This window comes from Eretmochelys imbricata, chromosome 12 (assembly GCF_965152235.1).
Source record: "Eretmochelys imbricata isolate rEreImb1 chromosome 12, rEreImb1.hap1, whole genome shotgun sequence".
Taxonomy (NCBI): domain Eukaryota; kingdom Metazoa; phylum Chordata; order Testudines; family Cheloniidae; genus Eretmochelys; species Eretmochelys imbricata.
In genome coordinates, this window is record NC_135583.1 from 4,222,942 (window position 1) to 4,248,440 (window position 25,499).

At 53.9% G+C, this 25,499-nt stretch overlaps 1 protein-coding gene across 1 annotated transcript; it reads right to left on the minus strand.

Annotated features, from left to right (window-relative positions):
- Positions 1–1,355: 1,355 nt before the first annotated feature.
- ST3GAL2 (ST3 beta-galactoside alpha-2,3-sialyltransferase 2) lies at positions 1,356–23,516 on the minus strand. The gene is made up of 6 exons (XM_077831287.1): positions 22,742–23,516; positions 16,290–16,483; positions 9,361–9,540; positions 7,954–7,999; positions 7,201–7,320; positions 1,356–6,067 (listed from the first exon to the last, which is right to left on the minus strand). Exons 1-6 carry the CDS (start codon positions 23,069–23,071, stop codon positions 5,894–5,896), a joined length of 1,044 nt encoding a protein of 347 aa, XP_077687413.1. The 5' UTR covers positions 23,072–23,516; the 3' UTR covers positions 1,356–5,893.
- Between the last annotated feature and the right edge of the window lie 1,983 nt (positions 23,517–25,499).

Genomic DNA, 25,499 nt, shown 5'->3' on the forward strand with positions numbered 1-25,499 from the left:
CACTTTTGAAACAGGCTCTTGGATCTTTAATGAGCAACATTTGTCAGTATCCCCGTCTCACCTCTCCTAATGGCCAGCACCCGTCCCTCATCACTTGGCTGTGGCTTTGGCTCAAGAGTGACTCAAAGGGAAGGCTGTCAGCTGGTCCTGTCCTGCCATGGCTGGTCCTCAGTGCAGACCAACTCCCAGCCCTGTGGATCAGAGATGATCACAGCTCAAGGGGCTGCAGCTGCAAGGTAGTGACAGCAATGACTGGTCTAACAGGACAAGTGGGTGACATTTGGTTGGGGTTTAAAAATCAGCTCTGCGGGACGGTCAGTGATCCTGAATGATGGACAGTGCATGTCTGTCAGCTCCATTGTGGTCCTGCAATGGGATTGTACAGAGACAGGACATTGAAAAAAATCAATTGTATCAGCTGTGAATCATAATCAGGTCTCCCACAAAGCAGGGTAACAGTCTACTAATGAATTACCGATGCTACCACTAAGCCACCAGCCTTTCCACAGCTTATTTGCGGTCTCACTGACATAAGACATGCCTATATTTCTCTCTCAAGAGTGGGAGAATCTCCTACACTGGAGACAGGGCTCAATCCCCAGCCCTTGCAGAGAAATCGAATTTCTGTACAGCTAGACCTGGAATAGCAACTGTGGGGAATTTTTTGCTAACATTTCCTAGAACAGACAAAGCCTGAAAACGCAGAAGGGATCTTGCAAGAGAGAAATTAGAATTTGGCCAGGAATAATTCCCTGGGTCTTATGGAAAGTAATTTCTAACATTGGTTGAATAGCATTTGTGTTATGGACAAAGTGAACAGCTCACTTTGCCTTATAAAAAGATACCAGACTACTGAATGAAAACTGTTGAATTTATGTTATTCATTAAATGTGCAGTAATCATTTCAAAAGGAATCAAATCCCCAAATAAATTAGAACAGAGCCCTATGGGTATTTCCTCATATGCTACTTCAACAATACAGAGTATGTTTATTACAAGAATTGGAATGGCCGACCTAGCAGGTGTTATGATAGGATGGTTTAGGTGAGTGTGAAAAGAACTTGTGAGATTGTATTCTTAGGTATATTGGGTAGCAATTAATGTATGTAACGCTTTGCATGGAGTATGGTAAGGCAGGGGTTTTCAGGCCCTACCCAGCAGATGGACCAGAGAAGGCTAGCATGAAATCAGAGCTTTGGCCAATCTGACCATCTTTCCTCATTAGACTAGTGACTTCCAGCTACTGCTCATCTCCAGATGAAATACCATGCAACACCAGAGGCCTAAGGTACACAGATGCCAGGAGAAGGAACAGATACAGATTTTATTTTGTACAACATAAAATAAACCCCATTTTTCCAACTGTGGCACATGAAAGAAAACAAACCCCTTCAATACAGCAGAAGTGCGCATAATACTGAAACCAGAGGGCAGGGGAGAGCAGGCACAGCTTTGCAGGCTGCTTACAATAGAAGGAGAGGAACAGAATGCTTCAGATTAAATCCTTTTATTAACAAAAACAAAACAAAACAAAAAAAAGTTTTAAGACAGTCGTGTGTAGAAGTAGCAAAGTACACAGAGGCTATCGGGAAGGCTGCCAAGCTGCTTTTCAGACTGGTTTATAGGAAGAGTGGATGAAGACAGGGCTGGACCATAAGTCACCTTTACTAAGAGCCAAGTGCTGCAAGGCATCTGGAAGATGACTGTAAATTCAGTAGGATACCACAGGACCCATGGGTGCACCACAGAGGAACCCTCCATTTCTCCAGATGGTGGTAGGATTTTGGGCTCCAGTCCACCAGAGATGCACATGAACAGCCCCACTGACTCGAATGGAGCAGCATGAACCTGAGCATATGCAGGAGGAATCTATGCAGAATTGGGACCTTGGGTCGTCTTTCAAAGTTCCTCAAGACTGAACCATCCTGGACCAGCCATGAATTGACAAACTTGCTCTCTGCAGCTCCCAGCATGTCAGGGCTGCTCCGATCCTTGGGCAGCCCTGACTAAGTGCAAAGCTATTTCTGAACTGTTTTGATCGTGATGGAGATAAACTGGGGCAGTCTCAGCTGAATCCAAGCTGGTTCCACTAGTCTCCTCTCCATCTCTGCTCCATTCTGGAAGGCACCAGTGCACCTTGCCCATAGCCTCTGTGTAGTTTCCTCTATGTACAGTACAGTGGTATTTGTAGAGAATGGCCTCCACATTCCCTTTTCCATGGGGGTGGGTTGCAGCATGCTCATGCAGGCGTTTGTTGGCCAGTCTGCCAAGGAAAGAAGTGTTAGCAAGTCCTTGTAGCAGGGTGAACTAAAGATTATTTCCCAAGAACTAACTGGAAAATGGAATCATTCATCCTCCTACAGGACTGGCTCTTGGATTCGAGACCGCATGGAAACATCCCATTTGTTGGTAGGGTGGCTCCTGTCACTCCTTGATTGTCAAGCCAGTCCTGCCTCTGCCCATGAGCCAGGAGTGAGACCAACCCTTTCAAAGACAGCAACTGGATTTTTAATCAGGTGCTTCTCTCATCCCGTTGCACCAGCCAGCACCGAGAGCAGCAGCAGGTTTGGAATTGGAGCAGCAGCTCCAGAAAAGGCGGCATCTGGCAGCATCTCTACTCTCCCCACGAGTGGCATTTTTCAGCTAACCCCAGCACCTTGCTCAGATTTGTTTTTAACATGGCAGCATGGAAACAATGAAGGAAGCAGCCAAGACTGCCACTAAAAGCAGACATCGACATCCTGGCATGGTTCGTGAACCCCAGACACAGCATGGTCAGTGGGTGGAGTCCAGTATGACAGACAGTATGTGATTCAAGGCACTCTTTGGTGCTCATGGTTTGTTTTTTATTTCTAAAAAAAAAAAAGATAGAGACTGGGCTTGCACTAAATCATGTCTCCCTCCCCTGGTTCCCAAGAAGAGAGAGGTGCAGAAAGAACACAGGTTTTACTGTCCTGTCAAATACCCCAGCATGCAATGACTTGCTGACTTTTGGTTTCCAGTACATTATTACAAGCCTCAGAGGGTCACTACTATGGAGTTACCTCTTTTGCCCTTGATTATCCAAAATGACTGCTTGGCAAGCAGGTCATGTGATTGCATGGCATCACAAGCAGAACCTTTCGTTTTTAAAAACGGCCTCAGACCTTCACCAACCTCACTTCTTTAGAGCCCTGTAGACTGAAAACAAGAGCCATCTGTTTGGCTGCTGTAATAGGCCCAAGAACGTACATTTCACAACTGCAGAAGAAACCTCAAAAACGGGAGAGATTGCCATACAGAAAAGTCACAGATACAAAAAGAACTCCCTTTCCCTATCATAATTTCTTTAAATAACTATTGCAAAAAGGAGATCTGGCCACTCTGGGCCCTGTGTCTCCCAATACCACACAATCCAACTATGATACAAACCAGAATAAATTATTCCATTCTATACTGTTTGGCATGATTGCATTTTATTTAATTAATCAGATACCTACCTGAAAAACCCAGCCAACCAAGAAATAAGAAGCCATTCTCCTTTGATTTAGCTAATACCTGTGAGAACATTTCATAGCTGCAGGCTTTGCTCCCTAATGGAACACACCCCAGTTTGGACCAATCCCCCCAAACAAACAGGGAAGCCTCCTCTATAGTTGGATGAGGTTATTTCACTCTCTCTTTGCATCATACCGCTAGGCCAGGAGCTCTCACTTAACTGTGTCTGTAGCTTTAAACCCCACGAAGGCAGAGCGCAAAGCAGGGACTGGCTTAGATGGCTTAGGTTGGGCTCCAGTCCAGTGGCACGGTCCAAGTCAAGCTAAAATGAATGCACAGGAAGGGCAGGACATCCCTATTGGGTGAGAAGAGTTAAGGGTACGCAAAGAGGTCTCGGCTTGCGAAAGGGATCCGGTGAAAGTCAGTGTATGAGATACTCCTTCCAGTGGTTATAAGATTTCACAGAAGCCTTTCCCATTACCTTTAACTCAGTCTCCCGCCCAAAGGCAATTAGTCCACGGATGAGTCAAATCCTAGAGGTCAGTCATGATTAAAAATGGGGCAAGCTCTTCTAGATTTGGGCCGTCTAGATTTAGTTTTCTATTTTTAAAGACACTTCATTCACCAAAGTTCTAAGTGTTCTACAATTTGCTCTTTCATCTTGCAACAGAAAGGAAATCTATTTTTTTCTTTATCTAGTGTGCAGAAGCACCCCCAGACCAAGCACTAATGTTGTGATCTCCATCAAGGACGGCCCCCTACCTTGATTCAGATAGCTTTCAGCTGGTGCCTCCCTAGCAAGTTCTCTACAAATCCATCCTCCCAGCTCCTTTCTAGTCTTCCTTTGATGCCCACCAGCCAATTCTCACTACCTGTTCCAGCTCTCTCTTTGCAGGGGCAAATTAGCATCAGCAATGCTGAGAAGCAGCCATCTAGAGAGAGGAGAGTCTCTGCCCATAACATCAGCAATGAGATCAGCTGTCTATCTGCTAGGACAATCCCTTCGCCACAGCTTAGCAACTAGCCATTTGGCTGGAAGTTGCCACCACAGCTTCATTCTGATGTGAGGATGAGCTGGGCAATTTACAATGAACCTGGAAAAGCAGGATCTTACTCAGCCATGGGCCACCACTTCCCTGTCATCATAATTGGTAAAAACACCGGCTTCTTGCAAAGACAAGGACTGCTTGTTGCAAGAACATGCTCTGGTGGAAGAGATAATGGAGGCAACACTTGTGGGGGAGGGACTGGTGTGGGGCGGTAGGGTGTGGTTCTAGATTAGAGAATTCCCCCTTCCCTCTCTAAACCCTGCTGGGGTTGGGATGGAGATGGGGAAGCGGTCTAAGACACAGGCTCTTCAGATTTCTTAGCTGCCTTTGGCATGGCTTCTCTTCATACCAGTCAGTCCTAGAGCAAGACACTGCTCCTTCTCACGGGAGTAAAAAGGCAGACTCCAGGCTTTAAACGGAGGTTCCCCCTCCTTTCCTTTCCTCCCACTTATTGAGACTAGCTCCCGACAAACTTTAACCACTGACCAGTCTCAGAAACTTGCAGTCTGCCAAGACCCTACATCAGAAGCACCCAAATGCTGCTTCTCCACCAGGGCAGGGTCTTCCTCCCTCTTGATGTTTCCAAAGGCCTTAAAATCCTCTGCTCAGCAAGAACTCTTCTCAGCAGGCTCCATTCCGAATGGTTTGGACCCAGCTGGCTGTCAAAAAGCCAAGAACCGCCCGACACCTCTTCCTCTAACTCTCTCATCCCCTCCCTTTGCCAAGCTGGAACTTTCCCAGTCAAACTGATTGTGCTGACACGCAAAAGGAATTGACTGGCTGCTCAGCATTTTGAACCAGATTGTACAAAATAAAGTGTCACTGGAGCCTAAAAGGAGACATTAAAAAAGGTGACGTTCACCTGGGTGTTTCATGTAGAAACCAACCCATTCCATAGGGTCAGTCAGGGCTGAAGCTCACAGGCTAGTGTCATTGCACTGGGAGATTGGGCCAATGGGGAAAAGAAAATCTGATTGGTCGAAACATGCAGCTTGCCTTCAGCCTGTGGCCATGATTGGTTGGGCTTTGTTCTGAAATTATCAGGATTGGTTTTAAAAAAAGAGCAGCATTTGGTTTGACCATGAGGAAAACCGGGCTGGAAGCTTCCAACGTAACCAGGGGCCGGTTTTCTTTGTAAATCCTTTTCATCCGAAAGTTTTAAACAAAAAGAAGTTTCCTTTTCTCTCTAAACATGATTGGCCGGCAGAACCAAGTACCCCCACTTGGCCACTGGTCAGGTGGGTCTCAGAGTGAACCCTGTAGCTCATTGTGATTGGTCGGGGATCTGTCACAGCAAGGCCTGCGACAGCTGTCCCGTCACTTGAAACCTGATTCTGAAATGAAAGCCGAAGACAGAGCCCAGAGCGTCAGTTGCCGCGGTAAACGTTGATCTTGCTGGTTTTCACCAGCATGTCAATTATGTGCGCCTCAAAGTCCGCATCGTGCACTCCGGTCTTCCGGAACTCCCCTGCGTAGCGATTGTTCTCCCAGTAATGGTGCCAGTTGCCCCGGCTGTCTGCCCCGAATCCAAAGACATTCACCTGCCGCCAGAGATGGGGGAACACCAATTACACCAGAGCTGGGCAGGAAGCAGTACGGGGCAGGAAGGTGCATTGTGGGTTTTTCTGCCTGCCTCTGACACATCAGGCATTAGCCAAGGCTGGACCCAGGATGCTGGACCAGTGCCTGATCCAGCCTGGGAAATCCTGCACTCCGGTGTAACATGGGAGCTAACATGGTACATGACAGCAATCTACTCAGGGAAGCCTTTCTGTGCACCAGGAATTCGGAGTCATCATACTGAGATATGTGCGGACCATCGGACAGACAGAAGTTGATCCCACAAACAACCTCTTTGCTCCAATTTAAAGTCTGCATAACCCTGGATATGCAAGGCAGGTCAGGAGCACGGCTTCATTCTGTAGTTTGGTGAGGCATGTCAGTGGCATGGGCTAGAATTAAGGTCTCTCTAGCTTTTAAGATTGGGTCACAGTTTGAGAGTGGGCACCACTGTGCTACGTAACACTGTGGGGGGGGGAGGGGGGAAAGGTCTCTGGCCTGGGTCATGCAGGAGGTCGGACTAGATGATCATGGCCCCATCTGACTCGGGATCTCTGAAACACGGCCGGTTTTGTCTGCATTTTGCCTGACTGAAGAGATTCTAAGGGGCGGCTGAGGAAAGGTATCCAGTGGCCCAGTGGGCTTCAGATAAACCCTGGGAAGAAGCTACCCAAAGCACAAAGCAGAACCCTCAGCCCAGCCCGAGTAAGAAGCCCTGCCACCACTCCCGGCAAATCACCACCACTCCCAGAGGGAGCCGATGCTTTCCCCAGAGTAAGGAAGCCTGCAAGTCTGACGCGGAACTTGGATTGGCTTTTTCAGGCCATTTCAGCACGAGATGGATAGACAGAAGCAGCAAACTGCTGTCTAGGAGACAGTCACCATTGGCAACCACGGGCAGACTTTGGCAACGCTGTGCTGCCGTGCAGAGACGCTAGGCATGGTACCAGCTGCATGAAGATGGCTAGGACTGAGTGTTACTGGCCAGTGCCCTGCTGGACAATTTGTCTCTTGCCAGCGTAGTGAGGTGGCGAGGGCAGGGGAGGGCATGTCACATGGAACCCCAGATTTCTGGCCCTGTCCCGGTGGCCTCACCAACCATTCCTGAACCCACCTCATCGCAAACATGAAGCGCGAAGAATAGCACTAGCATCCCCGTGGAGGGGTATCGCCCATGGTGCTCGGTCCACCTGTCGTGAATGTATTTGAAGAAGGCTGGGTTGTAGATCTGCACCTGCAAGAAAGCCAAGGTCCAGAGGTCAGGCTATGTAAATGCTCCCTAAAACCAAACACAGGGAGGGGAGAAGCACATGGACAAGTAGCTCAGGAGTGTAGTCGGGTCTAGAACCTCCCTCCTCTGATGGTCAGAAACGTTCTTCCGATTTGGGCACTGCAAAGTCAGTCCCACATTGCTTGGTTCTGCAGGAATCTGGCATGCTCTCCCAGTACTGACCAGCTCCAGGCCACCCCTCTCACGGGGACACAACTGAATGCAAGATCAGCTTTGGGAGCAGCAGGACATGGTGCAACCTTTGGAAGAAGGCGACCCCCGAACCACAAGAAGCGAAGAGTCTGAGATGTTCACGCTACCCCTCATTGTGAAGATACAGCAACATCCTCTGGTTTCTAGCTACCCCAGAGCCCACGCAGCGTTGTCTGCACCAGGGATGAAGCTGTTGGACAAAGACTGGGCTGGAACGGTTGCCCATGTTCTCAGTGCTGAAGAGCCAAGGCAGAGTTAAGGGGAACGCCCCAGAGGGGACCAGGAGTGGGGGTTTCTCTAGCCAGAAGGATGCTGAGCAGGGTGTTCTGCAGCCTCCCTGCAGTCAGGGCTGGGCTAGGAAAGGGAGCCTGGAGCCAGCCTTACCTTCTCCTTGTCCACGCGAAGGAAGGGCTTCACAGGCGCATATGTGCTGGAATAGGAGAGAGGCAGATTATCGCCGAGGCCACACAGCACTCCACAAGGCTTTATCGTTAGAGGGTACACACAAGGCACGGCACAATTAATGGGAGAAGTCAGTCACTTGCGGCCCAGTTCAGGAGGGTACTGCAGCACATGCCTGGTCCCACTGACATCAGGTGCAATGCTCAGGTGCTTAAGGTTACGCACACGCCTAAGTACCACCCTGAATCAGGGCCTTTGAAACAGGGATCCAAGCCTGCCAAGGTCCCCTTCTGCCCTGTGGTGAGGGGGAACTGCCAATGCACTCCTCCTTCCTCCTGGGGGGAGACAGACAGACCCCCCACTTTACAGATGGGGGAACAGAGGTCCAGAGAGATTATGCATTTCCCCCACCATTTCCTTTTGTTTTCCCTGCATTTACCTTCCAGTCACCTTGGCAATGGCTTCTCATTCTAGTATTATGGGATAGTGTTAGAAGGAGGTGCCCTTCCGAATACTTAGGTACCTCAGGCAGTACCACACCTTTCCCCTGGAGGGCAGCAGTGAGGGGGCCCTCCCTGCATTAGGAATGGTTCCAATTCACTCTGTGGGTAAAGCAGCGAGGGCGAGTTACCAGCCTGTGAGGGCATCTGCAGAGGGTGGCAGGCAGGGATTACTGCAACACTCGCAGGGGCATGCTCTGCTCAGCATTAAACAAGCTTGACGGGGAGAGACGAGGTGGAAGAAGAGCTCCTCAGAGTCTCCCCAGGGCACCCTTCGCACAGTAGGCGTTAAAGGATTCTGGTTCGGGATCGCACATTCCCAGTGGCCTGGTGCCCCAAATTAAGTAGGCAGATGCTGTAACTCTCCACCCAGTCTGTGGCTCCCAGTCAAACCACTGGCTCTCGCCCACCCCGCCCTCCTGCCTTCCAAGGGAGTTCAGTGCTGGCGAACACTACCAGCCCCGCAGATCGAAGTCCCCCGTTCCGAGCACTGAGCAGGCCCAGCTCACGCAGAGCCTGGCCAGCCTCCCCAGCACTGTGTCCTACTAGCTAGTCTCCTCCCCCACCTAAAGGGGCTGCCACCTGGGGCGTGCCCTGGGCACTTCTAAATACCACAGAGAGCTGAACGAGAGGCTCATTTAGGCCCTGATCCTTTGCCCAAGGAACCAATGGGAACATTCACACTACTGGCTTTCAGTGGTGCAGAATCGGACTCTTAGCAGAGGCATCACAAGATGGTGGCTTCTGTTCATTACCAGCCCTGTACTGGGAGCCAGCAGCCCAATGGGGACAGGCTCTGTGTCCCCCACGTGGTGCCAGAGGGGCTGGCACACAGCATCACAGAGCTCGCTGGCCAAAGGCGCGTTTCTTCCCACAATTGGCTACTCACAATCTGATCTGCCCGGTCGACAGGGCACTCGTGATCCACAGCAGGTCCAGGGCTTTGAAGGGCACCAGCACGAAGCTGACATTGGCAGGCAGGTTCTTGGCACTCTCTGGGTACATGAAGTGATGGGTGGTCCTGCCCCCGACATCTGCTTCAAACCCCACTGTGGGGGCCTGGTTCATTCTGCAGAGAGAGCAACCGCGTCGTGACCTTCAGGTCATTTCCACAGAGCAATTGGATTGGTTAGACACACAGGGCATCAATTAGAAACTGCAATCCTGCTTCAGCTAGGTACACTGGGTATGTGCTTAGTAATCAACGCAAGGAACCCTTTCTATTCCCTCCCCCACTGGTCTGTCTCCAGCCTTGGTGCCGCATTAATCGAGGGCTTATTATTTTCAGCTGTCTCCTCTTTTCTTTAAAGACAAAACAATTTTTTTGTAAAGCAATCCCAGCTACAATCCTGCAGGGTTCAGAACGGCACGATCCCGAGCCAGCATATCTACACCTGTGCCTCTCAGGCACACAGCCAGGGCCCGAGCTGGAGCCAGGCTAAACCCCCACAGCAGCCTTTGAACATCACCCGGAGTTTCGGGAGCTGAGCAGCCAGCCCTTAGCTGTAACACGACGTCACGGTGAGCAGTGTCAGTGCGACAGAGAGAAGCAGGACTGCGGTCCAGCAAACGTGCACTCAACGCCAAACTGTAATGCTGCTTTTAAAGCCACGGTTTTCCACTTTGGGGCAGGGACTATCTCACAGTCGGTGTTTGTACAGCACCTGGCCCAGTGAGGCCTCAGCCTCAACAAGTTATAAGAACAGAGACGCTGCCAGACTGGACCAGGCCAGGGATCCATCCCCGCTGAGAGCAGCCTGGGCTAGATGCTTCAGCGGAATGAGCAAGAGACCCTGCAGTAGCAACTATGGGAGAACTCAGCCCCAGGGAACGCACTTCCCAACTCCCAATATTCCTCAGTGCAGACCAGCTCCATGGGCCAGAGTGAGTAACCTTGGGAATTTAACCCCCTTCCCCGCAAAAATCGGCCGAGTTCTAAATAACGAGGGCAGGGCAGGACAGTCATACAGAGCGATCTGAATTTCTTGGCAAGATGGCACCAGTCAAACAAAATGTGGTAAATATGTACACCCAAATGCAAAGTCATACACCTAGGGCCAGGACTGCAAGGAAGTCAGATAGGAGACTGTGCCCTAGACAGCAGTGACTGAAAAAGATTTAGGGGCGACATGAGCTCTCGTGTGATGCTGTGGCCAAGAAGGCTCGCATGATCCTTCTTGTACAAGCAGGGAAGTGCAGAGCAAAGAGGTGATTTTACCTCTGAACATGGCATTGATAGGACCGATACTGGAATCATGCATCCAGTTCTGGTGTCCACATTTTAAAAAGGATGTTGAAAAATTGCAGAGGATGCAGAAAAAGAGCCACAAAAATGATCTGAGAGCTGGAGAAGACACCTTAGAGCGAGAGAGTTAAAGAGCTCTGTCTGTTTAGCTCGTCAAAAGGCCAATTGCAAGGTGACTAGATTAGCATGCAGGTACCTTCACAGGGAGAACATCCCTGACACTAACAAAAAGAAAAGGAGTACTTGTGGCACCTTAGAGACTAACAAATTTATTTGAGCATAAGCTGGTACTAACAGGGTCTTTAACCGAGAGGAGAAAGACTGAACGAGAACCACTGGCTGGAAGCTGAAGCCAGACAGAAATTGGGCACAAATTCATAGAATCATAGAATATCAGGGTTGGAAGGGACCTCAGGAGGTCATCTAGTCCAACCCCCTGCTGAAAGCAGGACCAATCCCCAATTTTTGCCCCAGATGCCTAAATGGCTGCCTCAAGGATTAAACTCACAACCCTGGGTTTAGCAGGCCAATGCTCAAACCACTGAGCTATCCATTCCCGCATCAATTGTTCCCAGCCAGGGTGACTAGCTGAAAAGTGTGCATCCAATGAAGTGAGCTGTAGCTCACGAAAGCTTATGCTCAAATAAATTTGTTAGTCTCTAAAGTGCCCCAAGTTCTCCTTTTCTTTTTGTGAATACAGACTAACACGGCTGCTACTCTGAAACCTGACTAGCAGGGTGACACTGCCATGGGAAGTAGCGGGTTCTCTATCTCTTGATGCCTTCAGATCAAGGCTGGATGCCTTTCAGGAAGATCTCATCAAAGTCAAGTTATTGGGCTTCATACAAGGCTATCTGGGTGAAATGTAATGGCCTGTGATACACAAGTGATCAGGCTAGCTGGTCTAATGGTCCCTTCTGGCTGTGAACGCTATTAATATAGGAACTCAATGGCTCTTGCCATCAGCAGAGTCATGATGTTACGTTTCTCTTGTGACTTTGCTCTTTTCCGCCATCCAGAGCTCCTTGCTGCACTGTACCAGGTCACCCGAAGTTCAAGCTGCATTTCACCACTACGCTGCAGCAATGAAGCAGGAATTGGACAAGGAGACAGTTTCTGGAGAAGCCCAGGCTGTACGTGGAACGTGACTAATCCCAGATATGTTCTGTTACACACACACACACACGCCTGACAATGCAGGCTTTAATGACATGACCACTTTCCATGCAGCACTCCTGGCTCATTTTGAGCAGGATGGGGCAGTGCTCAGATAATGAACAGCTATGGGCCGTTCTGACTGCCATCCACAGGCCAGTAACCACCGCCCCCCAAACAAACAGTGCCAGAGGCTGCTGGCATGATGACATAAGCTAGCATGGATCCCTGATCGAGCCATTGCGGGGACTGGTTTCTGCACCATGCACAGGCCAGCCTGGAAAACATTCTCCGTGAGCTTCCCTGAGGATTGGCAATTAGACAGGGCAGTAATAGACAAGCTTGTCAGCGTCAGGAGCTGGTTTCTGGAGCAACGTCCTAACGGAAGGATCGATACAATTCCTCTGGGCCAGCGAGACTGCAGCGAAGGTGGAGATGGAACGATTCCTGCCTCCTGCAGCAGCTGCTGCATTCTGGTTCCAGCACTGTTCTCGGCTAGCTACGTGGGGGTGGGGCCCTGCCAAATTCATCGTCCATTTTGGTCACTTTCACTGCTGTAGGATTTTAAAAATCATAAATGTCATGATTTCAGCTATTTAAACTCTAAAATGTCACGGTGTTGTAACTGTAAGATCCCCGACCCAAAAAGGAGTCGTGTGGGGGATCGCAAGGTTAGTGTTGGGTGGGGGTACGGCTACCCTTACTTCTGCACTGCTGCCGATGGGGGCGCTGCCTTCGGAGCTGGGCAGCCACAGAGCAGCAGCTGTTAGTCTGGCACCCAATTCTGAAGGCAGCACACAACAGCTGCCGCTCTGCGGCCGGCCAGCTCTGAAGGCAGCACAGACGTAAGGGGGGCAATACTGCCCCCCAAATAACCTTGCGACCCCCCTGCAACTCCCTTTTGGCTCAGGACCCCCAGTTTGAGAAACGCTGGTCTCCCCCGTGAAATCTATATTGTGTAGGATAAAAGCACACAAGACCAGATTTCCCAGGGGGAGAGCAGATTTCATGGTCCGCAATGCGTTTTTCATTCCTGTGAATTTGGTAGGACCCTACATATGGGGCAGCTTGATTTTCAGATACCAAGCTGAGCTGGCAGGTAGAGTGAGTTTTGTTCTGTCTTAGGTGAGTGAACGGCATCAGAAAGTCAGAGGGAGAGTAAACAACAGCCAGGCATTTCTACAGCGCCTTCCATCCCAAAGGCTCCTCAGGGCTTCACGAACCTTTACAGGTGCTGTACGTGGAACAGCAGGGGCACTGAGAGGCAGCTGCCACAGGACAGAGGACGCTGGGCTGGCAATCGACTGGCAGCATCCTGCATAACAGTCAGGTAGAGCAATGCACACAGTGAGGGCGGATTCTGGTCAACGATGGCTGGGTAAGCCTCTGCATTGATGAAGATAGATGGGACCAGTTATCCAGGCAGACTGCCAGCCCTGTCTTGCAGCTGAGATTTTGGGGAGAAGCACATTCCTGATCACAGCCCTACTTCAGAAGCTAGGAATGTTTCCCCAGGATTCTCCCAGAAAATTACACTGCACAATCTCAGCGCTTAGCACCCGACACTCGCTGCAGAGGAGCCTGGAGGCACAGGGTAGCCTCCCATGGCATCCAAGGAGCCCTGATTGGTCTCAAAGCCCTCACCTGGGTTTGGATACTTTTGGAGCCATAATTTCCCATGGCTGCGAAGCTCCAGTGTTTTTGATAACCCTGGGTCAGCATTAACTTAGACAGGGACCTCTCCATGCAGATGAACCTTCCCAGCCCCACGCAGAGTCAGGGTGACATCTTCTCCTGCCCCTCCACTTCCCTTGCAGAACAGCAACTCCTCATGGGAAGCTTGTCCCCATGGGCCTCCCTCCTGCATATAGGACAACCTGGCCCAAATATACCCTCCCTGATCCTGGGCAGTCCCAGGGCACCCAGAATCCAGCCTCTGCACAAACACAACCCCACGTGTGCCAGCAGCCCCAGGGCCCGGATTTATTGACTCCTGTGTCAGAAGGCGAGCTCCAGCCGGCAGAGGACAAAGCCCGCAGGAGTGATCACAGGGGTGAGACAGCAAAGGCAACTGGGCCACATCCAGATAGAATCACAGACTAGAATCATAGACTTTAAGGTCAGGAGGGACCATTATGATCGTCTAGTCTGACCTTCTGCACAACGCAGGCCACAGAATCTCACCCAAAACAAACCCCTGACCTATGTCTGAGCTATTGAAGTCCTCAAATTGTGGGCTTTCCTCCTGCTAGCTGCTAAGGGAAGAGGGAGGAGGAGAGTCTATGACAGGAACAGTGATGCGGCCCTATCTACGCCGTGGTGCGGAGCCAGGCCTGGCCAGGGAAGGGGTTGGAGAAAGAGCGCGGGGAAGGGAGGTGTCTGAGAATAGCAGGGGAATGGCCAGGTGTTCTAGCTGCTGCTCAGGGTCATCCAGTGACCAGCTCAAGGGAGACTGATGAAAACGGACAGCGAGTGGCTGATCCACCTGGACCATTCCACCAAGGCTCTTGGTAAGAGGCCTTCGGGCTTCCCGAGAGGGGAAACAAGCATGCGGAGCGGGGTACGCAGCAGTGGGGTTTTCAAAAGGGTCCAACTGACTTAGGAACACCAGCTCCACCAGGACTTGTGCTCCCCAGGTGATTCAGGAGCATCTGAACCCATCCTCCAGAGATTTAAAGAGCTCTTGGGCCTATGTGGGCAATTGTACCCGGCCGTTCTTATTTTTGGGGCCACGTCTTTCGGGCACAGAGCATGGATCAGAGAGCAGAGTTGTCTCAGGATGTAGCTGGACTGGGAAGCGAAGGCCGGATGGAAGGAAGGTCCTCTCAGCAAGGTTAAACACCATGGAGGCCAAAACACCCAACCAATGTCTACCCCGCAGCCTCCACCACTGCTGCCACGCACAGCAAGTGAGGGATCCCTGGTTCCCCCAGTGCAGAGATGGGCATCACGGCGGGGCATCAAGAAGGAAGGAGGTGCAAGTCCCCACCACGAAGGCGGATGAGCCAGTGCTAGATCGGCCAGCAGCTATAGATTTGAGGGCCAATTTGGCACATCGTGGTCATGTAGTCTGACCTCCTGCACCACCCTGGCCAGGGGATCTCTGCCAGCGATTTCTGCACCCAGCTCAGCGTGTGCTTCAACCAGAGCATGTCGTGGGGGTCTCTAACCCTGGATGCTTTTCTACTGGTGATCCTGAACATTGCAAGTAGCCGACTCTTTCCGCCCTGAGCCTGCACTGTGCCACCAAAGCACGCTGAGAAACCTGCCTTCCCACCGCACCCCATTGCGGGAGGCCATGGGGAAGTTGGGTACAGAGATTTTATAGTTCCGCTGTTTCAATGATAGGTGTGCAGAAAGGTCTTTAAAAGAACGGAGAAAGATTGTTCCTCCCCACCACCACCATTTACTAAAAAGGGCCGGAGTACTTGGCTTGAGCCTCCCAGTCAGGCTGAGGGTGAGTATAGGGAGCTGGGAATTTGTGAGCGGGGAACAGCCGCCTTCCCTTGTAGCTGCTGGGCTAGGGACTCATTCCCATTGTAGCTCTGGCCGCACACCTGGCCTCCGAAGGTACGTCTACACTGTATTGTAAACCCAGGGCTGGGGGACCTGGGCTGGTGGACTTGGTGTTTCCCAGACCATGCCTGAGGTTCACACGGCATGGTGAACCTGGGCTGACAGCTGCTGGACACAGGTCTCACGGTCATGCTAAGACCTGCTGCTCGGCCCTGCAGCTTGAGCGGCAGCCACACTATGAAACAGGGCTTGGACCTGAATCACAGCAGGACTCGGGCTCTGACTCACCTCCTAGCATGCTCCTAATGCCTGGGTGCTGAGTGATTCGGGTCAGCCAGCAGACTGATGTGTCTGTGGATGGAAGAGGCTGTGGGCTCAAACCTGAGTCGCAGCCCGGGCTCAGTGTGCTGCACAGACATACCCAGAGGGGCTGCGACCTGACACAGCCGGCGCTAGACACTGCAGCAGCAGGTCAGATGCAGCCGCCCCTCTGCACACCCCTGCTTTCTCGGGCAGGTCCCAGCCTGGCTGCCACTCGGCGTGCATGCGTTCTGCTGTTTGCCACAGAGACAGCCGCCCCCCAGCGACACATGACAGCCCCGATACATGCAGCTCTTCCCCTGCCCAGCGGCCATGTCCAGAGACTTGAGCTGATGAAAGGAGCCTGGAGGCAGAGGGTTCACCCCGCACAGAGCCAGGCCCGAGTGAGAAGGGGGCTCAACTGCCTGGAGGAGGAAAAGGTGCTCTGAAATGCAGGCAAGAGCAGCACGTGTGGGCAGAGCGCTCCCACCTAGTTTGCTCAGACATTATCTGAAGCAAAAGCCGGCCCAACGCTGAGACCATGCCGCCTCCGCCGCCAGCTCACCGCCCCGTGGGAGCCAGCACAGCCCCTCCCCACCCACCTCATGACGAAGTCGTGCCTGTCGATCTCTCGCCCGTAGCCAGAGCCGCGCAGGTTGCCCGAGTTGCCCACCACAGCACAGCGCCAGCACTTCCTGGGGTCACGGAAACCATAGGGGTTCTCGCCCGGCACGATCTGGAAGAGCTTGTCCAGGACTTCATTAGTGTTGTGGGACTTGAACTGGGGCTGCAGCATCTGCGGAGACACACAACGGCCAGTGAGACGTCAGGCCGGGAGAGGTTTCTATAGCACCCATCTCCTTGGCACCCAGCCCCAGCAGCCCACCTGGGCTAGACAGTCCTGCTGCCAGGCACTGCTCAGACTGCGCCCATCGACATCCGACTGGCAGCCGCTCCTGGGGCACTGGGTAAAGGAGATGGTGCCAGCCTCAGCAGCAAGCTCCGATGGGCATGGGAGCAGCATGAACAGCAGTCCTGGGACAGGACTAGAGACCCCAGTGATGGTGGGGGAAATGGGAGGAGAAAGGAAGGGGGTGAGGGCTCTGGTTGGGCTCCAGGGTGGGGCCAGAAATGAGGAGTTCAGGGTGTGGGAGGGAGCTCTGGGCTCTGGGGGGTGGAGGGTGAGGGCTCTCGGCTGGGGATGAGAGGTTTGGGGTGCAGGAGGGTGCTCCAGGCTGGGATCGAGGGGTTTGGAGGGTGGGAGGGGGCAGGGCTGGGGGTTGGGGCCGGGGGGAGGCTCTGGGCAGTGCTTACCTCAAGTGACTCCCGAAAGCAGAGGCTCCTATGCAGAGGCTCGGCCAGGTGGCTCTGCATGCTGTCCCATCCCCAGGCATCACCCCTGCAGCTCCCATTGGCTGTGGTTCCCAGCCAATGGAAGCTGCGAGGGCGGCGCTTGGGGTGTGGGCAGCGTGCAGAGCACAACCCCCTGGCTGCACCTATGTGTAGGAGCTGGAGGGGGCCATGCCACTGCTTCCAGGAGGCGAGTGGAGTGGCCCCCAACCCTGATCCCTGGCTGGAGCGCCAGAGCAGGGCAAGCCCCAGACCCTGCTCCCCAGCGGGAGTTTGAGGGCCAGATTAAATTGGCTGGCAGGCCGGATCTGGCCCGTAGTTTGCCCACCCCTGTGTTAAAGGAAGAGAAACATATGTTCAGTCTGGGCCCAAGACTTCTGCACTGTCCCTCAACCCCTGTGCCTTTAAAGACAAAGCTAAAAGTGCAAGACCTTGGGATGGCATTGATCCCATCAGAGGCTCAGCAATCTGAAATACAGCTTCAGCATTAAGTAGGCTTTGCTGCAGCACCCAGAGGGCCCAAGGGGATTACTCACGCTGCCTGGGTTCAACCCCCCAGCTGGATAACAAGCCAAAGCAGTTGGCACACAGCTACCGCACATCAGCCACTGCTACTCCTGTTCAGAGTCTCTCTTGCAATTGGGTGGTTGGGGAAGCCAGCGTGAGCTGTGCCTAGCTGAGATGATGCCCCATGTGCAGCTTGGGTTTCTTAAATACTTTGAACGGATTGTAAGACTTTGCATTTAAGCCAAATCCTTTTGAGACAAAAGCTTTTTGGAGAGGAGAACCAGCAACATCAGGTTTCAAATTATTTGCATTTTTAACTATGCTGTTTCCTTCCCTGTGTCATCTACACTATTTTGGCTTAGTAACATGGGAAGGCAGGGTGGGGTTTTATCTGGTTTTCCTTCTCAAGATGGAGCTTACGACCAGGATGGTATTATGGGGTTGTCTGTGACAGCAGGGCTGGACTTGACCTCCCAAGTGGACCCTTCCAGACAGTGTTCTTATGTTTGAAAGCTCTTTATTCGGCACCATTAAACAGGAATACAGAATTGCCAGGCTGGATCACACCCAAAGCCCATCTAATCAATGTTTCTCCTCCAGCAACTGCAGGGACCCCAGGATAGGCATAATCTGCCTACACGAGGTCTCCTCCTGGTCCCTAAGCCCATCTTTTTGCAGTTTTCTCCCGGCTTAGACAGCAGAACTGAGCTAATGAAGTCACCCTCTTTTCCAGTGCACTGCCCAGCCAGACTCTGTCACACTCGCGTGGCAGCAGGCTGGTTTGCCAGCACTGCAGGGGAAAGTTCTAATGAAACCCATCGCCAGCCAGATGGAAGAGTGTCAAAAAGGACGGTTCACATAGTGCCAGGGGCAGGCCTGGTGCTTCGGAGACAAGTGAGACAACGAGGGACCCAGTTCTCACTCACACTGTTCTTAACTCCGCTCACTTCCTTATTCTTGAGTTACACCCACACACAAGTGCACACGGGCCCACCCTGCTTAAAAACACAATCACGCTGGAGGGCAGGAGGCTCTAACGGACTGGGCATCAGGCTCGGTCTCTGCAGATCTGGGGTCAGCTCCCTGGCTCTGCCACAGATTCCCTGGCTGACCCTGGCCAAGTCTCTTATTTCTCCCTGTGCCGCTGGTTTCCATCTATAAAACAGGGGTGTTAAGGAGGAACTCAGTGTTTGTGAGGCTCAGGTACTGTAGGGATGGGAATCCTCACAGGTCCCAGCTGGCGATTTCGGTCCACGTTGCCCTGAAAGCATCTCATATGAGGCACCTGCCTTGTTCTGCCCAGCAGTCAAATGCAGCAGGCTACAGAAAGGGAGGCGGAAGGGCAGCCTGGTGCTGAGAACCAGAGTGCCGGCTCCGAGACACCGCGCTGGCCCTGATACACCCCCAGGGCAGCCGTGAAACACGCTGTTGTGCCCGCCGATGGTTCCAAGCTGAACCTCTCCCGTCCCTGCAGAGGGATGCTCTCCTGAGCTCCCACCCATCAGCCTGGCCCAAGAGCATCACTGGCTTTTATACCAGTCACTGAACACCCCCCGGATGGTAAGAGTTTGCAGGACCAGCTAGGTCATACTGGAGCCAGCGACTGTGGTGGAGCAGCTCCCAGTTCCTGTCCCCCCCATCCCAGCGTGGGGACTGTCTAGGAGTAACACTGCATGAGGGCAATCATCAATAGTTAAACAGCCCAGTGCTCCTGCTCCCATGGCTAGACTCAGCTGACTGAGGGAAATTAGGCCATTTCACTCCAGCAGCTGCTGTGTGGTCGGCAGCCATCACCTCCAGCGACAGCCCCCAGTCGCGAGGGGTGCCCAGCCAGGCAGCCGCAGTGCTGTGGAAGCGGGCAGGGTCCAAGGCAGGTTCTGCAAGGGAGACACTGCACGCTGCTCTGATGCCCAGTTAGCAGCGCTCCCCTGGATTGCTGAGAGTCAGGAACATGCCAGTAACGCTCCTGTGCTGGGCAAATAACCACTCCCGAGGCACTCTCCGCAGCACAGGAGACATGGGCGGGAGTGAAGACGGTCAGTGCTAACAGAAATTCCAAATGAACAATCCAGCCGTGCCAGGGAAAGAGTGAGGAGCACTCTATTGCCCCGGGGATTAGGGCACTCACCTTGGATGTGGGCACCAAAGTGAGTAATTTAGACAGAGTGGAAACAACAAGGAGTCCTTCTGGCACCTTAGAGACTAACAAATTTTGGTGCCACAAGGACTCCTCACGGTTTTTGCTGATACAGATTAACACGGCTACCACTCTGAAATCTGTTAGACAGAGCGGGATAGCCTGAGAAAGCTCCATCCCAGAATAGCCCATAGCCCAGTGGCCAGGGCTTCCTGCTGCAGTGGGGAAGAACCAACCTCAAAGCCCTTCTCCACATCAGGCGGGGGGGGGGTGGGGGGTGGGACATGAACCCAGATCCTCCCCTACTCATGGGGCTAAAGCTCACAAGGGTGGGGCCCACCCTGGCCATTTTGGGAACCTGGCTTGCTGTTGGCAAAATGCCTGAAAGTTGAAACTAAATGTGGGGGTCAAAGGAAACATTTAGCCAAAGGAGACATTCTGGCTTCTCCCATTTGGTGGACGCGATTCAGGGAACTCGGCAGGAATTCACCAATACTTTGGGTCAGCCCCAAACTGCCTTTTTCAGCAAACAAACCGTTCAGCTGAAAAATGTCACCCGGCCCTACCCGTTCACCAACCGCAAATCCAGGGCTAGCGTAGGGAGAGTGGTGGAGGCGGGGCCCTGTGGGGAGGCAGAGTTTGCCCCCTTCTCATTTAGGAGCCTAGGTTAGTTTATCCACTAAGCCACTGGAGCCGGGCTCTCGGGGCCTGGAGCCAGCATCGGGTTCAACTGCAAGAAGAGCCCCGGTAACGGAATGAGCCTCTTGTGGTGTACTGAGAGCCCACGCACAATCACTAGCAGGGACGGGCGGGAGCACCGGTGCTCTTGTGGACTCCCAGAAAGGACATGGGAGATCCCAAGGATGAGAGCAGACTAAGACTCTCCTTCTGCTAGCTCAGCCTGAGCCCCTCGGCTAGCAGCTGGGCAGCCTAGGCTGTGCCAAAGCAATAGCGGCCTTTCCATTACACAGCCCTGGCAATCTCCGCACAGAGCTGTGCGGCAAGAGGCAGCGAAGGCTGCGAGCCCATGAACAGACAGGGGTCATTGCCCAGAGCTACTGGGCAAAGAAGGGGCTACTGCCTCCATGCCACCTCTTGGCCACTAATCCTGGAACATCAACTAATGGCCCCGACAGGAGGGGCAGGACAGGTCCCCGCAGTACAGGCCAGTGTTGCACATGGAGCAAGGAAAAGAGCAACCCGAATGGAAGCTGGACAGCTGGCTGGAAACCCAGAACCAAGGCGTCTCTGTGTCATGGTCCCCAAAATGCCTGTGGCACATGGCACCCAGCAGCAGGGCGGCTGCTGGCAGCAGGGCAAGATCTAAAAAGCAATGCTTTCACGTTGGCATCGCCTTTCCCATGTGCACAGGCAGCAACACCAGCAGCAGAGATCTCCTCTCTGCCCCCCATGCCCAGCAATCCCTGGCATCTTAATTGGGTTTCAGGACATCAGCCTCACACCTAGCCAGGTGCTCCCACAGCCCCTGTCATCTGCATGAGCACCAAGACCGTCTGCGCCAGGAATGTGCCAGGATTCTCTAGCCAGGGTAACAGGGAGATGGGATCTTTACTTGCTGCACGGTTAAAGCACATGAGACTGGATTCATAGACACTAAGGTCAGAAGGGACCACTATGATCATCTAGCCAGACCTCCTGCACAACGCAGGCCGCAGAATCTCACCCACCCACTCCTGCGAAAAACCTCTCACCTACGTCTGAGCTACTGAAGTCCTCAAATCGTGGTTTAAAGACTTCAAGCAGCAGAGAATCCTCCAGCAAGTGACCTGTGCCCCATGCTACAGAGGAAGGCGAAAAACCTCCAGGGCCTCTTCCAATCTGCCCTGGAGGAAAATTCCTTCCCGACCCCAGATATGGCCATCAGCTAAACCCTGAGCATATGGGCAAGATTCACCAACCAGATACTACAGAAAATTCTTTTTGCCTGTCTCCAGAGCAGAGGGGGTCAATCCCCGACAGCACACGCTAGGAACTGGGGTGCGGAGAGGGGGGGAAGCCTTCAGCCCATGCGAGTTGACGTTTCATAGATTCATAGATATTAAGGTCAGAAGGGACCATTATGATCATCTAGTCTGACCTCCTGCACAATGCAGGCCACCGAATCTCACCCACCCATCCTGCAATAAACCTCCCCTCCCCTCCATGGATACATTCATCTCCCTGCGAGGTGAGGTTCACCCTATTTTAAGCTGGGGAAAGAAAGGCCAGCAGAGTGACTCACCCAAGGCTAGGGAGCATGTCAATGGCAGATCTGGGATGGGAGCCCAGGGGTCCCAATTCTCTGCTGCCACAAGCACTGGGGTGTGACTTTACACCTGTGCCGGCAGGGCAGAACGGCAGAGCTCTGCTCCCTGGTGGAAGTGACTTGATGAGAGGCAGGCAATGGAGGGTCAGCTCCAACTGCCGGCTGTGCTGTGTGCACTAACCACTAGACCACGCTGCTCCCCACAGGCTAGATGTGGGAGCGCCCCTACTTCCCCAAACTCCACTCTCTGTTCAGTGCATCCAGCCCCAGGGAAGGCAATGGGGCGGCACAGGGGTCAGAGGCAGCGCCCAGCCTGGGAGAGTGTATCATCAGGGGGGCATGAGCTAGGAGGAGCACAGTTGGGCTCAGTACCATCAGGGGCTCATCTCGTTGCCAGATGGCCAGGGCCCATTTGATCGGGAGGCCCCGAGAGCCAGCGGAGGCAGCGCCCCGGCAGGCCACCTGCACAGAGACATGTCACAGATTAGAACTAGGCTGCCCGCAGGTTCTGGGCCCCTAGAGGGGAGTGGGTCAGTCATTCGAGCAGGCCAGGGAACGCGGCCTGCCCAGCAGCATGCGGCCTCCGGGTGGCTGAGACAAACTGCAGGGAAACAGGGGCTGAGCACTATTTCCAGAGCCCGAGCTGCAGAGCGGGTGGCAAGCAGGCCAGGGTGAGGGCGGCTCTGGAGTAGAGCACGGACCGGAGGTGGGGGGGACGAAGAGAAGGGGACTCCCTCCCAGCGCGAGTGCTTGAGATCCACTGACCCAGGGCCTCCTGGCAGGGGCTCACTCACCATCCACCACCTCTGGACATCCAGCGGGAGCTCCATGTTCTCCTTGGTCCACACCGGGGAGATGCTGCTGTCATAGTGGCTGGTGAACCACTCCGAGGCCCCTGCGTCCCCCGTGCACCTGTGGCAGGTGCAGCCCTCCCTGAGGCGCCTGGTCTGGCTGAGGCGCTGCATGCCGGCGTAGCCGGGCACCAGTCTGACCCGGTGGAAGCTGCCTGGGCTGTCGGGGTCCAGGTAGGCCATGCTGGGGTGCGAGTACGTGAAGAGGAGAGACATGACGAATACCAGCAGGAAGGCGGTCGAGAGGAACCAGAACCGCAGGGAGCACTTCATGGTGGAGGGGGGAGAAGAAAGGACCACCCTGCCGGGGCAGGGGTGGGGTCACTGGGTCCGCTGCGTTGGCTGCTGACGTCCCAGCCGGCCTGTGCCACCCTCTCCGTGGCAGTGGCAGAAGGGCATAGGGCAGGCTGGGGGCGCACAAAGCCAGGGGGAAATACACTGGAGATCAGCACAGAGATGCGTCCGGCTCCCTGGGGGCTCTTTAGTAACCGCAGGTGCAGTCACGGCTCTCTGGATGCTACAGAGCCCAGCTGGGCCCCAGATGCTCCGTTACAAGCCAAGGCGGGGATCCAGGGAGCTGCTGGAAGTCTGGCTGCCAGGCCCCGTGGCTCTTCGCAGAGTCCCCAAGCTCTGGATTAATAAGCAACAGGAGCCCTGGTCTCTCATGGGCAAACAGCTCCCCTCTGCCTTGAGCCCCAAAGGGGAGCCGTACTTCTCATCCCCTGCAATCTCTGCTGGCCCGGGGAGTGAAGGGAGCAAGTCTTGGTGCACGCAGATCCAGGATCTAGCCCCTTGTCTGCCGGTCACCTGCTGCAAGACTCTGACCAGGAGGGGGAAGAAAAATGCATCTCAGGGGAACTCTGTGTAAGGGGCTAGAGAGCCAGGTTCCCACTGCGCCTTGCCCGCGCCTGGCTGGCTGCTGCTTTCCATCAGTGTCTCCTCGCAGCTGAGCGGGCCTCCCCGGCTCTAGTTGCCTGGGAGACAGCTGAGCTCTTGAGGAGCTCCACATCTGTGGCAGGCCCGGGAACAGCTGCAGCTCGGTGGGGGTCTCTCGATGGCTCCTGCTCAGCCCTTCCACAGGCTCTCAGGAATCCCCAGCTGGCATTCAGCTGCAACCTCCCTCATGCTCTCCGGAAGCCAGCCTTCCCCGCTGTGCAGGCCTTTCAATAATCCCCTGGCAATCTTCCCCTGCTGCTCGGCTGGAGGAGCTGCTGCTGCAACAAAGCCCTGGAATTGCAAGGGGGCAGGGATCGGGGAGGAAAGAGAGATTAAAAAAAAAAAATCATTAACAGCAAATAAAACTAGCTCCACTGCTAAGCCTCACAGAGCCACCACAAGCCTAACTCACCAGGGGGCAGCTGGAGCCTGGCAGCCCTCCTGGGGCTGGTGGAGCAGAGGAGAAACTAGATGAAGATCTTGGTGAGCGGCCAGGGAGAGTCCTGAAACATGCCCCCTTCTCCCAGTCCTCCCCAGGCTCCGCCTGAATGGAAGACAGCCATGTACATGGTAGGCCATGTGGGAGAAGAGGAAGGGACACCCCCGCTCCGAGACCACTTTGCATGGGTCTCTTGTTCAGTTTGGCACCGGTCACAAGCGCAGGGAGGCTGGAGGTCCCTGCGTGAGTCAATCCCGGGAAATCCCCCTCTGCCCTCCCATCACAAGAGACACAGCACGGTTAGGAGCGGTTGCTTGGAAAGGCCCAGGGCTTTCACAGCAGGGGTACTGCAAGCCAAGACTGAGCTGCGTGGGGAGCTCAGCCCTAAACCAGAAGGGGGCGCTGTAAGGTCAGGACAGAGGCCTCCCGACAGCTGTCTGGGGGAGGAGCTGGTGCTAAGCAGATCACCTCCTCTGTGTAGGTAGGTGCACTGTATAGGGAGCCCCTCACTGCCTGGAGACCCTGCCCCATGCCCCGACCGCATAGGTCCCGTTGGAGCCAGCAGGTGCGACTGCCACCAGAGTTCAGGTTAGCGACGTGCCGTCCGCCTGCACAGGTAACACACTGCTTCTCTGGGCTAGCCCGTGACCGCCTCCAGAGGGTCAGCGGAGTCACTGCAGCTCCTGGGAGACGCTGCTCGGGCCCAGCTGTCAGGATGGAAAGGGCAGCCCCCACACCGGCAGTCTGTCACAATAAGACCATGCTTCTTTGGAGGCTCTTTGATGCCTACCCTCCCCGGGTTTGCTGGGACACAACGTGAACCCGCTCCTCACACTCCTCTCCCTGCTCCACCTGGAGGCTGCTCGTCAGCCCCCCACTGCAACACCCGAGGCACTAGACACACTCAGAAGCAGGGCCTGACCCAGACCCACAGAGCCCATGGGACTCAACCCCCTCCCCCCACAGCAACCTCCAAGACGTGACCAGCGTTTCCGGTGGACCTACCCCTGCCAGGAGGAATATCCCTGCCTCTGCCCTAGGCCAAACCAGAGCAACCAATGCCACCAGCAGGCAAAGGGCTCTGGCTACAGATCATTCCAGGGAAGGCGCTGCCTATGCATGGAGCGGCTGAGGACTGGCTAATGGAGGGATGAGCAAGAGTTATGGTGGCCGCGAGGCTCAGGATTGGCAATGATGTCTAGGACCTTTCACTCCTAGGTGGCCAGTTCAAACCTGGCTCACGTCAGTGGCCGCCCCACCTCAGAGCCTTTTGGGTGATCTTAGTCCAGTTCCTCCTGCATTTGAGAAGAGAGCACGCTCCTCAGA